A 17629-nucleotide genomic window follows, 5' to 3' on the forward strand; every position below is an offset into this window, starting at 1 on the left:
AAAAAAAGGACAGTGATAAAGGCTATTTTTATTTTCTTAAAATGTAATCTTTAGCCGAATTTGGCAAATCCTACAACAAAGCGTGCCACCTGTTTTAGGTGGTGAATAAGGTCATCATCTGTTAGATAGATGTCTTCGACATAGGACAACACCTCAGTGTCAATGTTGTGTAAAATGGATGTTACACATTTTGAGACTGTTCTCATACCCCTGTGGGAACCTAAACATTTTTTTTCTGTGCGCCTAAAGCACTAAATGCTGTTAAATCTCTACTTTCAGGCGCTATATTTTGGCAGAAAAGCCATTGGAAATATCCAACGTTGTTTTGTATTTTTTGCACACTATATTGTTAATGAGTGCTGTATTATGTACATTTTGGATAGTAAATGGGTGTGTATGGCTGCTTAAATGTATGTAATCTAAGACTATGCTATATGAATGGTCGGGGTTAGCAACGGGAAATAGGGGATTATTCATTAGTGAGAAGCACCCTGGTACTCTAACTGTGCAATAATCTCTCACACAGGTGTTTTAGCTCCATGCTTCATAGGATATTGAGGTTGTGGTTGGGACCTAATTGGTATTATTTGGTAGGGAGAATCTTTTTCCCACCCAACATGATTGCGATAGAGCACGAGGGCTTGTGCCAATGCCCAACTGAACATATACAACTCGTTCAACTCTACAGGAACCAAGGGTAAGAAGGAGGGTTTAATAATCTCTTCCCACCGTCGGGGCTTCACAGACAAATTCTGGCGACCAATCTTTTTCAGCTAAGAAAATGTCATATATGTCAGTTAAGGGTTTCTAGAATATGATACCAATTGTGCACTCAATGTCTCCCTCTAACTGCATTTCCATTTTACACACCCTATTGGGAGGGGAGGCGCACATGTCCTTAGTCTCGACTTCTAAAAAGTCATCAGTTGTTTTAAACTCCAGATGCTCTTGAAGATTTCAGAGAACTATTATGACCTCTTATGCCCTGTCTAGCATTGCCAGTGCACAGTTACTGTTCTTAAAAAAAACTCTCATCTTGCGTGGCATTTCTTGCTGAAATAGCTGCCATCTCCTTTTAAATTGTGTTTTTTGTTGTGGAGGTTTCTCTTCTTTTTTAATTGAAATTTATGATGAGCATTGTGAATCTTTTCTTGGTTTCACATACTCTGTTAGTTGTTCTGATCGCCCACCTCTCTCACTACGTTTATGCGGTGAGTCCTGAAAGGAACGAGATTGGCGCCTATCAGTATGTTGATATCTATCAGGAGTTTTTATATTATCCCTATTTCTTGAGTTATAACATTTCTCAGGGGTCTCCATATGTTGAGATTCTTCCCTGTCTTTTTTAAATGTTTGTTTTTGGATATCCCAGATTTTTTATTTTTAGAACCCTCAGCTGCTTGCTTGGTAGAATCCTTGTTGGATTTACCTTGTAATTATGGTTTTCCAGGTCTGGCTCCCAAACTATCCCCACCTATACGTGAATAGATTTTGGCAATTATTTTAGGCAGCTCACATTCTTGATCCCGTGGAGAAACATCCCTGAGCTGCATGCGCACTGCCAGTGCTACTGCTTCCCCTTTAAGGTTACTTAATATTAATGAGGACACTGTAGCAAAATTGCCCATTAATTGCACCCCCAAATCCAGGGCCAGGGCAGCCCCGTATTCATCTTGAATTTGTTTTAACACCTTCGGAAGATTGGCAAGTGTGGGTGTACCATGTGCGGTATTGTAGAGGGTGGCAAATACCATGCCCCAGGTGATGCATAGGGAGAATTCTGTGTTTATCTTGGGGTCCCATATGGGGAAACACTGCTTCCAAGTTAATACTGTGCTGGAACATGCATGGTTAATATTGTGCTGGAACAGCATGTGTTGGGTTAGTATTTAATTTTTGCATTACAGACTGTACTAAGAGTCTATATATCGCTACAAGTTCAGTGTAAGAATGGCAAACCTCAGTTACCGCCAAGGTTCCTATATCAGGATGTGGTGTACATGTGGCCAATAGGGCCAGGTAGGACCTTCATTACTCAAAGGTCCTAGCCTAACATGAAGTGTTGTGTGTGGTAGGGCGTCATCAAGCCAGTTTTGATGGTCATGAAACGATAAAGGTATTTCTATATATGTGTATGCTCTGTATTGTGCAGGTGCATTAGCAGGTGTATAATGATAAAACGTGTTAGTGTACCCATCAACTGCTGCAAAAATGACCCAAGAATAGAAAATGTCTGTTCTATAAGCTAGATGTGCCTCAACCACAAATGTAACAGCACCCCCTGGGCTGTGAGGCCATTATTTAATAAATGATTGGTGAGGGGGCGCTCATGTTTACTCTAATTACCACCCGTTGTGGGTTTGCCATGTTGAATGTGCTTGTTCAGAGGTAATAACACCAATTGGGGATTAATCCTTTTAAGGTTCAAGCTTGAACAACCTACATTCCTAAATAGGTGCTACCTATCCAGTTGAGGAGGAAATCATCAATACCGTGGGCATATCCGTATATAGAGTTGGAGTGCCTTTACCACATAGTGAGACAGAGGTACTAAGGAAGATCCATAATTCAGTGCCTGACCAAATACTCGTGGCGCCATATCATGTTTGCTCTCATTATAACGATGAGACTGCTGGATTTGGGCTGCGGCACAACTGCATTGTGGGGAACTGATTCCAATTCCACACCGCATGACAACTATCGGCACTATCACATCCTGCCAGCTAGCAGTACCTGACGAGCACCCAAAAGTGGTGGTGATTTGTGGCAACCTGCGCATGACATTCTGATCTCTCAGGGAAATCATGGAAGAACAGATCTTATCCTTTTCTCTCAGTTGCATTCATCTCACACACGCAAGACAAACAGAAGTAGAAGACCGGTTCAATGTACTTTATTGTACTTTATTGAACTGCATTCTAGATAAAATGGCATGTACTGCAATGATTAGAATAATGAAACATAATAGCAGAGCAGTGATAAAGAAAGTGAAACATAAGAAAAGTCCCACCATAGTGTCAAAATGCTAAGTATTCAAATTCCTACCTACACCACTAAGATTCCAAAATAGAGCACAGCAGTGTTAGCCCTAATCCGCCCTTCAGGACCCCTGGGAAAACACCATCCCCCATACCTGAATATGGTAGTAGCGAAGAGGGCTGTTGGTCTGCTGAGAGTCCTCTCCCATGTAGGCCGAAAAGACATCAAGTCTCAGCAGACAGCTCCAATGAAGTAACAGCATGCAGTGGCAATTTCTGTTTTGAATGAAGCTTTTGTGGGGCCTTGAATGGTTTATGACCCAGGCCCCATCAAGGTTTTCGGCAAGACTATGTGTGGGTGTGATGTGAGGACTTTTGGGAGGGACTAGCATGTGCATCTATAAGGTTCATGCACCTCTTTAGGTGGTGTTGTAAACATTCACACATGGTTTTCTCAAATCCGAATATTCTCTGCTATTGAAACAGGGCGTTGGGAAGTTTCTTGTTGCTGTTTGTAATGTGCTAATTACTGTTCTAAAGTCTTCAGTACATTGGCTGGACTGTTCTATTTGCCTTTACTAAGGCTATTGATTGATTGTGGGGTTCATACAGCAAAGTCTTACCCATGCAACATTGTGGCACTAGCCATTTTGGTCCATAGATAATGCAAAACCGAGCACTGGCAAAACTTTGAATGAGCAAGTGCAACCCCTTCTTTGGAAATGTACTACTGTTTGTCTGTACTTTTGTAGTATAGTAGCATTGCTGTTGAGGCAAAATCTCCTCAAACGTGCAATTGTTAGACAGTGAGGACACATAGAAAACAACTGTCATGTTCAATAGCTCCCATTAAAAATGATTATCTTGAAACCTGTGTATTTATGGTATGTCAGTGGGCAGCTTTGCAGACCATTATAGATGTAAATTATTGTTCATGTAAGATGTTCTTACTAAAATTAAAAACCTTGAATATAGATTGTTTAGTATTATAACATGTGAATGCCCAGTTTGTGGGTATTTTTGTTTATTTTAAATGTATCCCTAATATAGATGATTTGTAAATATCTAAGATCCTGATTACGAACTAGCATTCGTTGCAGGGATAGGGTGTGTGTGTGTGTGGGCGGAGGTGGAATCTAGGATGCTGGCCGGTAACTATGTACCAAATACGTTTTCTTTCTCCTGAGATGTGGAATAACTGCTCAGATACTTTACCAGATAGTTTTTCCTATTTCCAGCAAAAAATGCACATAGTTTCCACCTGCTCTGAATAGATGGAAAGTGGCAGTAGGAGGGCTGCTGTGGGAGTGGTCGGTAGAGGTCTGTGGTGTCTGAGCAGGCATTGGCTACTCCCTGTTAGTCAGGGCTCTGGCTCTGATGCTTCTCAGAGCCTCTACCCTGAAGTAAATTCTAGACCCAGAGAGACTTGTAATCCTGATCTGCGCAATTTCACCTGGAGTTGTTGCTCCAGGTTAAATTCCTCCACTGGTAATGAGGGCTCAGATATACAAATACAGATGCATGGATATAAACATATACCTACAGGAGGCTAAATGATTTTGTTCCTGCAGTGTGAAGATCCAGGGAAGGACTGTATTTTGCCCAGATGGCTGCCAAGCTATTGTTGATTCAGGAACATCGCTCATCACTGGACCCTCTGCTCAAATTAAAAAGCTACAAGAGTACATTGGTGCCACACCATCATCATATGGGGACGTAAGTATGACAATTCCTGAAATTAAAGATAAAAATGTCCTTTGTTAAATCACTGTGTTTTCTACAGTAATGGTGTAAGCAATCTCAACTTAACATATTGAAAGCATAGCTACGCCACATACCCTACCATGCTTCCAGGGAAATAGGTGTTTTTATTAAGGGTGTCCAAAATTGTTTTTGTCTACTTTGTGGAGTATTTTTTCAAAAAACGTATGTAATTTCATAATGTTTGCAAAGCTTAAAAATAGCTGGGGAAATATCAGCAAAAGGTAAGTTTTGATGTAGAAAACTCAGACAAAAACACCCTTTGTGCCGGAAAAAACTCACGAAAAACCTTGTGTTGTGGGAAATTCTGTGAACTTGCCAAGGGTCACCTTAATAAAACTTTGCAGCAGACTTAAAATGTCGTAACCCCTTACTACTTGTGTAGAAATGCGTTCATGCATTTTTATCATGAAGTCGCTCAATGGCAGTTCCGTAGCTAAGCAATAAACATCGTTTAAAACATATTTTCATTCATCAATGGCTAATCAAGTGTAACCAACTGACTGACAGAAACACAACTTTATGTCCAGGAGACCCCAAACGCCTTTTTTTGTCTCTCTTTTTGGTCAATAAAATAGGGTGAGTGAGGTTGAGCTTCAAAGTTTCCGCAATCACGCTGGTATATAATGTAAAAATACTTTATAGGAGGGTGGGGCGCATGAGAGGCAAGGAATGCAGATTGGTAGGAATACTGAGGGAAAACACAGTATTGTGTAAAGTACCAACATTTTTGAAGACTGTCCAAAGAGAGAAAGGGAGAGAGAGTGTGTACGTTTTTGTCTATGTAAAAATCCTGCTGAAACTTCACTACACTAGACTGAAAGCATCAGTACTCAACTATTAGCCAGAAAATAAAATTATTAGAGGAGTGTTATACCCCCAATGAAACCCTGAAGCTACAACCCTGGTGAAGGAATTTCTAGAACACGAACAGTAAAGAAACCAAGCTAATAGTTGTGCAGGGTGTGAGGCCTGCACAAGTAATAGGGCCACAATCCCCTCACTGGGAACCAACGACCAAATTGTAACACTTGACTCCCTTAAGGTTAAGGAAGAAGAGCTGTCCAAGGCCTACTCAGGGAAGGTGGAGTGGGCTAGTAATCACCATTCACTGGTATGCAACAATAACACTCAAAATGATTGTCCAGTCTGTGCTTTTTCTTTGGAAAAATACATTTATAACTCACACACCACTAAATACTGCACATACATGTACAAATGTATACTTAAGAGGAAATACCTTTGGTGACATTCTGAAATCACATTTGACCCCTAATGGGCAATGACTTTGAAAATCACAGTAGCCACCACCATCAAACAGCACATTGCTATATAGGAGGGTATCACTTTCAGCAAAGCAGTGCTATTGGTTTGTCCGGGTTCTCACATTAAAAGAACATGAGTCACAGTATAAGTCACCTCTTCAATCAGCAACCATGTTTTTCATGCAAGCATTTTCATCAATAAACCATTTCAATATTTATCATGAATCACTGTCAAAAATATTGTCAAACAACATACCGTGTATCTTTCTTAAATCACGTTCGACCACAAAACATGCACAACAATTGTCATAAGGCCAACCACTAGAGGCCCCTGCACTTCCAAGCTATAGAACAAATGTTGCACACTGGAGAGTGATTGAAACGTTGGGGAACATCCTGGAGGAAGGGAGTCATACATTTCTTTATCCTAAAAACCTGGAGTAATATTTTAAATTCCTTTGAGGTGGCTGCTGCGACTCCTGCAACCCCCCTACAACTCTCCTTCGAGACACTGGTAGTGCCCCTACCCTCCTGGAGCCACCAAAAGGCAAAAGGAAGAAACCACTACCACCCTGCACGGCATTATTGGGCACTCCCTTTGCAGAGTGTGCACATTTAATGAGTGTCTTCGCTGTGCTACTCTTTGTTGTGTGGGGCTTTGTGCCTCGCACCTTTGCTTTCTTCTTATTAGTTTCTTTTGTTGTTGGGTCCCGAGACACCATGATAAGCATTCGGTTGGGGCAGTGCAGGAAGTCCACTCTAGCGCTACTCAGTCAACTCCCTGCCCAGGTTGCTCTGTTGTCTGCCAGCACAGGAGCCGGCAACTGAATTCTACCTGCACGTTCTGTGTGGGCAGGGTGTCAGTTTCACCGTGGCTGCCTCACTTGCCCCAGAAACAAGCACGGGGAGCAAGGGCAAGCCCATCACCATGGTGGGGTGCTTGACGGTACACCCTATTCCACTCTCCTCATCAGGGACCTGGGGAAGGGTCCCAGGCTCCTTACTTCCATGGTGTTAGGCATGATGGACCTTCCTGCATCTTCTTTCCTAATCGAGGGGCCAAAGAATAGCACCCAGGTCCCCTTCCTTCTGTACCCTGGAACTCGCAGACCTCTAGGGACAGGAACCCATGCACACCCCCTCATGGAATATTAATAATTTATTAAACTTGCACCCACAGTCCAGGGTCCCAGCACAGGTGTATTTTGGTATTTTATTGAGGAGGCCCATGCTATCCGTCTCTCTAGCTGGCAATGTTTAAATAGTCCCTCTTTAAAGATGGGTCACAAAAGACCTGGAATATGATCCTAAGCTGAGCCAGAGAAATATGACAATTCTGAAAAACACATAAAGGGCAGATGTAGGTTCTTGAGGCTGGTGTACATGGTTCACCCCAGCTTGATACCTCATTAGACTTTGTATGCCCAAGGGACATGAAACTGCAATCTAAGGCACATTTCCCTTGTGGTTTATAATACAGTGAAACTATAGATTGACCAGTAAACCCTACTGACCTTACCTATGAGTGCCCACTAACATTATGAGAGCAAAAAGAACAGATGATGGACCGAATGCTGAACAATGCAAACATTCACCCCAGTCACAAAGATCTGGGTTTAATCCCTCTTTTTTTGTCCACCACACCACCCCAGTTTGGACCCAGCCATATGCAAATCAGTCTTGACCCTGTTCCCCACGGGAACAGTCCAGCCCGAAGTGCCAAGCCAGGTCCTCCCTGGACTGGAATCAAGCAATCTGGGACTGGTTTCAGGGTATCACTCCTCATCAGCCAGGCTAGCTTGAATCCTACGGCACAGTGAGCACAGAACCCACGCGTGGGCATACCCTTCCCATTTGGGATAACAAAAGCAAAAAGAACAGATGATGGACAGGATGCTGAACAATGCAAACATTCATCCCCTGTCACAAAGATCTGGGTTTAATCCATTGTTTTTTTGCCCATCACACCACCCCAGTTTGGACCCAGCCATATGCAAATCAGGAGTGACCCTCTTCCCCATGGGAACAGTCCAGCCCAAACTGCCAGGCTAGGTCCTCCCTGGACCAGAATCAAGCATCCTGGTCTCAGGGTATCACCCCTCATCAGCCAGGCTAGCTTGAATCCTGTGACACAGTGAGCACGGGACCCACGTTGGTGCATACTCTTTCCACTTAAGATGACAAAAGCAAAAAGAACAGATGATGGACAGAATGTTAAACAATGCAAACATTCACCCCCAGTCACAAAGAACTATGTTTAATCCATTGCCTTTTTGCCCACCATGCCACACCAGCTTGGACCCAGCCATATGCAAGTCAGTCTTGACCCTGTTTCCCATGGGAACAGTCCAGCCCGAACTGCCAGGCCAGGTCCTCCCTGGAGTGAAATCAAGCATCCTGGGACCGGTTTCAGGGTATCACCCCTCATCAGCCAGGCTAGCTTGAATCCAGTGTTGCAGTGAGCACGGGCCCCGTGTCTGGGCATACCCATACAAAAGAAAAAAGAACAGATGATGGACAGAATGCTGAACAATGCAAACATTCACCCCCAGTCACAAAGATCTGGGTTTAATCCAGCTGTTTTTTGCCTTGTGTAAATCTGTGGCAGTGTCATAAGCAATAGGTGTTGAGGTGGAACACCCACAGCAACACCAACAGCACGCCCCCCTGATGCAGAAAACTGCGTCGGAGGGGCTCACGTCTACAAGCTGGCTTTGTAAATGTGGCGCACTGCACAGTGCCACTGGAGCATCACAAAAAGTTGGGCCTTGTAAATCTGGCCCTCAGTGTATAATAAGCTAGCCATCTCAAATGGAAGGTGAATCCAGAGTTCAAATTTTGATAATGAACCATTTACTAATTCCACAACCTCAAAAGTTTATTTTTAATCATCAGTTAGATGAGCTTGTGAGAATATTCATTTCTCACTTCAGAATTTTGTGTTAAAAAGCTACTTATTTTCGCATAGCTAAGAAAAAAAATTGACCAATTTGCAGGTTTACCTCCGTCCAGGTTTTCGACACTTGGTTTGATAAAAAATCTCTGACTTAAAGAATCCTTTTGCATTTCAGCTCTCTAAACTGGAATCTCCAATTGGAAATAATTACACTCTTTTAAAAGAATAAATGGATGACATGTTGGATTTCTATATTCCTTAAAAAAACATTTGATACACAGTGACACTTTTTCTTTTGCTATTTTAATAAAAGAAAGTATTGTAAAGTTCTCCTTCATGCATAATTTGTACAATACGATCAAGTGATGCATGATAGTACTCCTTACGCAGGGGCAAGGCTAACCCTCCCAAGATCTTTGTTTAGTTAAACAGGCAATTGAACCCCTTAGATGCTTATTATTTTAAATACATTTCCAAACAAGAGATTCTATTTCTTGAAAATACAGATGACTGTCTTTAATATGAACATTAGCAAATATAAATAAAAATAATAGCAAAATCAACATTTTGGTAACAGGAACACAGCCTAATGAAGATAGAGGTAATGAAGACCATCCACTTATTAACTTGCCAATCTTTTTAACAATAGCTACATAGTTCTGATGATATAAATGGAAAAACTGTGAGGTGACCAAAACCCCAAGAGAGCGAATTGGGTGCTGGGGAATACATTTCTGTTATAAGAATTTGGGAAAAACATTAACTTTAATGTTGATCAAATAGAACCTCAGGTTTAGAGTGATTAATCTTACAACCTCACACCACAGTGAACTCTTGTATTTTATTTAAGGTCCCTTGAACATTTTTTTCTGCTCTTACAAAAACATGTCACCAACTAACAGTTTTAAATTCAACATCCCCTCCAGAGTTGCAACAATTGAGAGATTGTTATATTATTTTGTTGCCAAAGGCTCGATAAAAAATTAAACAGTATAGGTGACAATGGGCATCCCTGGGAAGTACTCCTGCTAATTACGACAAAGCCTATCTCCTTAGAGTTAATCATGATCCTCGCAACTGCACCCTCATAAAGGTTTTGAAGCATCATTAGATATTGCTAAGAGAAGACAAGTTTTCTGAGAATTATGCCACCAACTAGATCGAATGCCTTTTCAGCATCAGTCATTACAATTGCTACTTTCACGTCAGTAGAAGAAAAAAAAGTCAATTGCCTGGCCAGATAACTTGTGTTAGCAATTATGGATCTTGATAATAGAAACCTATTCAGGTCCTAATGAATAATTTTGTTTGCAACTGGCAATATTTGTGCTGATAGCACTTTCGTAAAAAATGTATAGTCTAAGTTTTGTAGACTGATTGGTTGATATGCGTCCACACTCTGAAGTGGATTATACTTTTTCTGAAAGCATCTGAAAAAGGAGCCATTGGGATAACCAACATTATTTGATTCAATTATTCTGTTAAAAAGGTGCTAGTTCTGAGGAGACTTCCTTGTAGACCTCTGATGGAATATCATCATTCCTACATTTTTTGCATTCACAATCGACCCTAGTGAGATCGCTACCTCAAAAGTACTCACCTTTGCTCTAAGACTTTTTTCTAGGCCTCTGGAAGTTTAGGTAGGTCAATAGTGCAAAGAAATTGCTCTACATTATACTGAGAGATCTGATCTGGCATCTGGTACAATTTTTCATAAAGTTGAAGACAGATTTTATTACTATCTTCACTAAGCGTGTCTCAAGGTTGATAATCATCTGTTATGTGTTCTTATTTTTTCTTATGCAAGAAGTTTCTCTATCTGCTGACTCTCATCATATGTTTTCTGTTGGAAAGTCCTTTCATTATATATTTATAGTGCCCTAACAAATCTGTAAGATTCTGATTTAGGCAGAGTTTTATCGTCTTTTAACATGCCCTTTTCACTAAGATGTGTAGCAGCCTTGTGTAGCTCCAGAATTGTACTTGAATGTTCTTTCAGTGCTTCTGACTTATAGGCATCCTCCCATCCCTAAAAGCTGCGTTAAGGGCATCCCAGAGGGAAAGAAATAGGACTGAATTAGTATTTATTTTAAAAAAATCCTGAATTAATAATCTAGTTTTGTGTTTTCAAATTGAATCTGCCAGGAGTAGCTTGCCAAATTGGCATCTACATGTGGGACTACACGTGGGACTAATATGACCGTCTAAGTCTACTGAAATTATGGAGTGATGTGAGAAAGCATAAGGCCAAATAGAAGTAGCCTCCCTTTTCATAGTTTGAGGGACCATCACAAAGTATATGCGGGATGCAGTACAGTGGCGGCCGGCAGCTTTAGGAGGGAGGGGGGCAGGCGGGATGCACACACACACACACACTCATCATTCTTTCACACACAGACACGCACGCAAGCACATCCATCAACAACACTCATACCATTCAAACATGCACGTACGCACCAAACATTCATTTTAAAACATCACACACACTCATTCTTTCACACACGCACGCACAGCCATTAACACTCATAACATTCAAACATGCACGTATGCACCAAACATTCATTTTAAAAGATCACACACACACTCATTCTTTCACACACACACACATGCACGCACATCCATTAACAACACTCATAACACTCAAACATGCACGTGCGCACCAAACATTCAATTTAAAATATCACACACATTTACCTTCAGCCTCCAGGTTCCAGGAGGGTTGGGACTGCTGCCTTCCCTCATTGGCTGACCTCTGGTCAGCCAATGAGGGAAGGCAGCAGTCCGAGCCTCGTCACAGAGTGGGAAGGGGTCAGTGAGACAGCTGACCCCACCCCACTCTGTGACTAAGTGTCACTGATTGACACTCGCCCTGGGCGCTTCAGGGCTTAAACTTGAAGTGCCCAGGGCAAGTGTCAATGGGTGATGCTTTCCTCGTCACCAAGGGGAGGGCCTCGAGGCATCTTTGCTGAGCCAAGGAGGTCACGCCCATAGCAGCTGTGAGCTCCTCACCCCAGCAAAGTTCAGCTCAGGCAGCCAGGAGTCTGCGCAAATCGCGCATGGCTCACTCCTGGCTGTCTGAGCTGAAAATGAAGAGTGTCTGTCAGGCTGGCCTTTGTTCAGCCTGACAGACACTCTTCATGAGGGGCAAAAGGTGGGGGGGCGTGGCCCCTCCGCCCTAAAGGACGGGCCGCCATTGATGCAGTATTAAATTGATGTGAAAAGCATATATATTATGAAACAATTGAATAATCTACTTGCTAAGGGTCACTCAAAGCATAATCCTACTGAAACCAGATTAGTAAAGCAGTTGCCTCTTCCCCTTTTTCGAGGTGTCTAAATTTAAATTTATCTTACAGTTGAAATCCGTCCTAAAGGTTATTGATTCCATAGCATTCATTGAGGTCTCATTAAGTTGATGTAGAGCCTCTATCTCATCCGCAATCGCACCATAATAATTCACAAAATTCAAATACTTCTCTCCTAGTGAGACTTTAAGCCGAATGCACCTGCCCCTTTCTTCTCTTTTAATGCCTACTTTTTGACAATTAGCATTAGCAGAAAAATAAATGGCCACCCCTTCACTGCTGCCTCTGAAGGTGAAAATAACACAAGAAAAATACCTGAGGATCACTAATTTCAGATTACTTGATTTTTTGTGTTTACTGTACAAAAATCATATCAAATTTAAAAGATGACAATCGATTCATAAGTAAACCACATTTCTTACTATTCAATATGCCATCGACTTTACGTGATACTACCTCAATTAATTGCACCATTTTTTATGAGAGAGGACATATAAAATACACACAAAACAAAGAAAAGATGTTGCATAATCATTTCAAGCATTCGTCCCGAAAGACAAAAGCTGTCTTCCACAATCAATGCAACAATAGATATTGTATGATTATCCATAATGCCCTTGTTTTTAATGCCTACACCTTGTGCTCCTCTTAACTCCCTCCCTCTACCCTTCTATCATAGAGTGAACCAAAAAAGGGGAATTTGCAGCTGTGAGAAAGTGTTTTTTTTTTTAAAGAACTTTATTGAGTTTTTTAGGTATCACATAGCCATTACAATACAATACACAGGTTTAGAGTAGTATTCCATCCAGCAAGAGGCATATTCCAACATGCATTATTTCAAGGAGTATGACCAAACGTCCCAAAAGCAAAGCGTATCAGATCTAGGATCAATCCATGGCAGTATTGAAACATCTCCCACAGGGTGCACAACAAGAATACAACAGCCGAGGATAGTATTTATTCACTCCACTGCTAGAAATACTGGTCTATTGATGCTATTAACCAAACTGCAGTGCAACTTCCATAAAACCCCCCCCGCCTTGATCTGCTTGTATGCTGGTCATCAGTATTGGCTTTGTCCTGTAGATTCGCTGGTCTGGATGTATGAATTCTACTTGGCTAATCCTGGTGTCTTAAGAGTGTGTGTTCCGTTTCATACATTCCTCTCAAGTTCTCACCCAATCATTCCTCTTCAACTCCAGATGCAGAAGGGTCTTTTGGTGTCCCGCAGGTCTGAGATCATAGCTGAACAGGCTCGCAAATCATCTTCCAGGTCCTCATCGCTATAAACATGGCGCATTTGTACCTCTTCCGCACTTGCCTACTCAACTCCGTCTTTCAGCCACAAAACATGGGTACGGGGCAGTGGCTGTAGCCACATGATGGCGATCCCTCTTTTTGCAAGAGCTAGACCGAGAAGGACATATTTTTGACTCAAGTGTTTCCTAGCGGGCAATGGCAGCCAATCCAACCAGACTGGTTGCATATCCAGTTCTACCAGTCACCCCGAGGCCCTATTGATACTTTGCAACACTATAGTCTAATAAGAGGACAGGGATGGGCAGGCCCACACCATATGCAGAACATCTGTTGTTTGTGCTCTACATCAGGGACAAGTGGCCGGCTGGTGAGGAGATATGTCTGGTGTATGAAGTTGTATTGGAGGAGCTTGAAACGAGTGTTAGAGCTCACTTTCCATGCCCCCTCATGGATCTTCACTGAATCCTTGGTCAGAAGCGGTTCCCCAGTGATCGTTTCCCATTTGGTTTGCATGGAAGCACTGTCTGTGGGAGGTCAGAGCATACTGCATGATACAAGTGGGAAACCAACTTACAGCCCCCTGCCATGTTTAATATGACCGTCAAGCTATTTGATCCAGTTGGTTCATCTGGGAAGGAAGGCCAAACCTTGCGCACTGTGTTTGATATTTTCATATACAGGAGATTCTGTCCTCCCCCCAAGGAGAACAAAGTCATAGCCTTCTCCCTGGTAAAGGTCCCCCATGGTATCACACCCACCATCTTTCTGCTGCAGTCTCAACATGGATTCTGCGATTTTCAAGAAGGATTGTGTTACCCAGAGAGGCATTTCTGGGACATAAGGAGCATGCCGTATAACCCGTCGGACCACATCTTCCCATATCCTGGCCACCGAGCTTACGATGTGGGGGACAGCGGAGAACACCTGTCGACCCATCATGGTAGTATAAGCAGTGATCCTTCTCCATGTGTGCCCTGCAGTAACCTTTTCTCCCAATTATCCCCTGGGTCATGCCAGTGTACTGCATGCTGTAGCTGGGGCACCATATAGTAAAGTTCAAGGTGGCGAACCTTGAGCCACCCCAACTCCCACATTTTTTGTAAAGTTGACAGTTGCACGCATTTACACTGGAACCACCAGAGCAGGTCCACTATCAGACCATCAAGAGTCCGCAGGTAGTGCCGGGGATATCATACAATGTGCTCTGTAGGGCATAGAGACAATGAGGAAGGATTATCATTTTGGTTATAGCGATCTTGCCCATCAGGGATTTTGGGTATTCCCTCCAGAAATGGATTGAGCTCAGTATTCCCTCCACTACTCAGAAGATGTTCCTCTCTAAGTAAGTCGGAGACAAATGTGTTAGCTGGATCCCAAGATAACAGTCTTCTCGTGGATCCCAAGGGAACCCCACTCTGGGAAAATCTTTGTGAGAAATTGGTTTGTTGGTTGAGTGGGGCATATACTCTGCTCAAGCAACAGCCACAATCCCTGTCAGGGTGAACCATTCAAGCCATTAAATGAACCTGTGCTTAACCCTGTGGTACCTAGGCACAAAAGCAGTCACGCTTAACTTAGAGGCAATGTGTAAAGTACTTCTAAAGCACACAAACAGTAATAAAGTGAATACCCAACACAAGAAAAATTCCACACAATTTAGAAAAATAGAGTACATTTCAATCAAATATTTAACACTAAAAATGACAAAAATCCAATTAGTAGAACTGGAGGTATGCAATTTCAAAGGTATGGGTAAAAATAGTGCTTAAAAGCACAACGTGCCTAGTGTCGTTATCTGGTCGTGCTGGACCGGGACAAAATCCCAAGTAAAGGCCAACCATGATGGAGCACAGGACTGGCACAGGACCCAGTTGTCCTGCTGACGATTGTACCTTATGTTCTTAGTGCGCGGTCTGCGCAGCATTACTTTGCATGGCTTCACGTCATCTGACGTCGGTTCCAATGAAGCTCTGCAGTGAGATTTTGCGGGGCTTTGCGTCGGTTCTGGAGGGTTGTGCAGCAAAGCTTTGCGTTGTACCTTGCTCTGCATTGGTTCTGATGAATCTGGCCGCTGTGCAGCAAGGCTTTGCGGCTCTCTGCGTCAATTTTGACAAGGCTGTCTCATTTAAATAACATTTACTTTTTTTTTCAAAATAATGCAGCCCTTTTTCCTTAAAGGAAATGGACTGTATGTAAAAAGAAAATTATTTTGATAAGTTTGTTTGAGAGTACTGCCTACTCCTCAACAAACCGTTTGTCCCTAGCCCCCCTTCCATTTTGCAAATGTGTTACAACCCCAACTCAGGTGTGGTGACGTTTTAATATTTTGTGACCAGATTCTAGTAGAAAAATATTGATACATACTATAAAGAATCGTTGTTTGGAAGGGATGCCCTAAACACTATAGTGGTTTGCTATGCCTTTCTAAATCCATTTTGCAATTCAGTAAAATGTTATAGAATCCCATAAAGGTTTAGTACAGTAAAAAAGCCATTTTGAAGTTACAAACTCTGTGATTTTGCGGATCGCAGAATTTGTTACAGCCAAATATCTTTGAACATCTGGCCCTAATCTCCTAGACAATAAAATTAAACGTTCCTTTGTAATCTAACCGCTCATGAAATTATTATTTAATATACAGGGAGTGCAGAATTATTAGGCAAGTTCTATTTTTGAGGATTAATTTTATTATTGAACAACAACCATGTTCTCAATGAACCCAAAAAACTCATTAATATCAAAGCTGAATATTTTTGGAAGTAGTTTTTAGTTTGTTTTTAGTTTTAGCTATGTTAGGGGGATATCTGTGTGTGCAGGTGACTATTACTGTGCATAATTATTAGGCAACTTAACAAAAAAAAATATATACCCATTTCAATTATTTATTATCACCAGTGAAACCAATATAACATCTCAACATTCACAAATATACATTTCTGACATTCAAAAACAAAACAAAAACAAATCAGTGACCAATATAGCCACCTTTCTTTGCAAGGACACTCAAAAGCCTGCCATCCATGGATTCTGTCAGTGTTTTGATCTGTTCACCATCAACATTGCGTGCAGCAGCAACCACAGCCTCCCAGACACTGTTCAGAGAGGTGTACTGTTTTCCCTCCTTGTAAATCTCACATTTGATGATGGACCACAGGTTCTCAATGGGGTTCAGATCAGGTGAACAAGGAGGCCATGTCATTAGATTTCCTTCTTTTATACCCTTTCTTGCCAGCCACGCTGTGGAGTACTTGGACGCGTGTGATGGAGCATTGTCCTGCATGAAAACCATGTTTTTCTTGAAGGATGCAGACTTCTTCCTGTACCACTGCTTGAAGAAGGTGTCTTCCAGGAACTGGCAGTAGGACTGGGAGTTGAGCTTGACTCCATCCTCAACCCGAAAAGGCCCCACAAGCTCATCTTTGATGATACCAGCCCAAACCAGTACTCCACCTCCACCTTGCTGGCGTCTGAGTCGGACTGGAGCTCTCTGCCCTTTACCAATCCAGCCACGGGCCCATCCATCTGGCCCATCAAGACTCACTCTCATTTCATCAGTCCATAAAACCTTAGAAAAATCAGTCTTGAGATATTTCTTGGCCCAGTCTTGACGTTTCAGCTTGTGTGTCTTGTTCAGTGGTGGTCGTCTTTCAGCCTTTCTTACCTTGGCCATGTCTCTGAGTATTGCACACCTTGTGCTTTTGGGCACTCCAGTGATGTTGCAGCTCTGAAATATGGCCAAACTGGTGGCAAGTGGCATCGTGGCAGCTGCACGCTTGACTTTTCTCAGTTCATGGGCAGTTATTTTGCGCCTTGGTTTTTCCACACGCTTCTTGCGACCCTGTTGACTATTTTGAATGAAACGCTTGATTGTTCGATGATCACGCTTCAGAAGCTTTGCAATTTTAAGAGTGCTGCATCCCTCTGCAAGATATCTCACTATTTTTGACTTTTTTGAGCCTGTCAAGTCCTTCTTTTGACCCATTTTGCCAAAGGAAAGGAAGTTGCCTAATAATTATGCACACCTGATATAGGGTGTTGATGTCATTAGACCACACCCCTTCTCATTACAGAGATGCACATCACCTAATATGCTTAATTGGTAGTAGGCTTTCGAGCCTATACAGCTTGGAGTAAGACAACATGCATAAAGAGGATGATGTGGTC

At 42.2% G+C, this 17629-nt stretch overlaps 1 protein-coding gene across 3 annotated transcripts in view; it reads left to right on the plus strand.

Moving 5' to 3' along the window:
- The window catches only part of LOC138287679 (cathepsin E-like), a 228399-nt gene that overhangs the window by 165435 nt on the left and 45335 nt on the right, over positions 1-17629 (plus strand). For all 3 annotated transcript variants that reach the window (XM_069228320.1, XM_069228322.1, XM_069228321.1), the window contains one exon: positions 4550-4694. In XM_069228320.1, the coding sequence (XP_069084421.1) occupies positions 4550-4694 (145 nt within the window). The remainder of the gene's footprint in view (positions 1-4549; positions 4695-17629) is intronic.

This window comes from Pleurodeles waltl, chromosome 4_1 (genome assembly GCF_031143425.1).
Source record: "Pleurodeles waltl isolate 20211129_DDA chromosome 4_1, aPleWal1.hap1.20221129, whole genome shotgun sequence".
NCBI classification, from domain to species: domain Eukaryota; kingdom Metazoa; phylum Chordata; class Amphibia; order Caudata; family Salamandridae; genus Pleurodeles; species Pleurodeles waltl.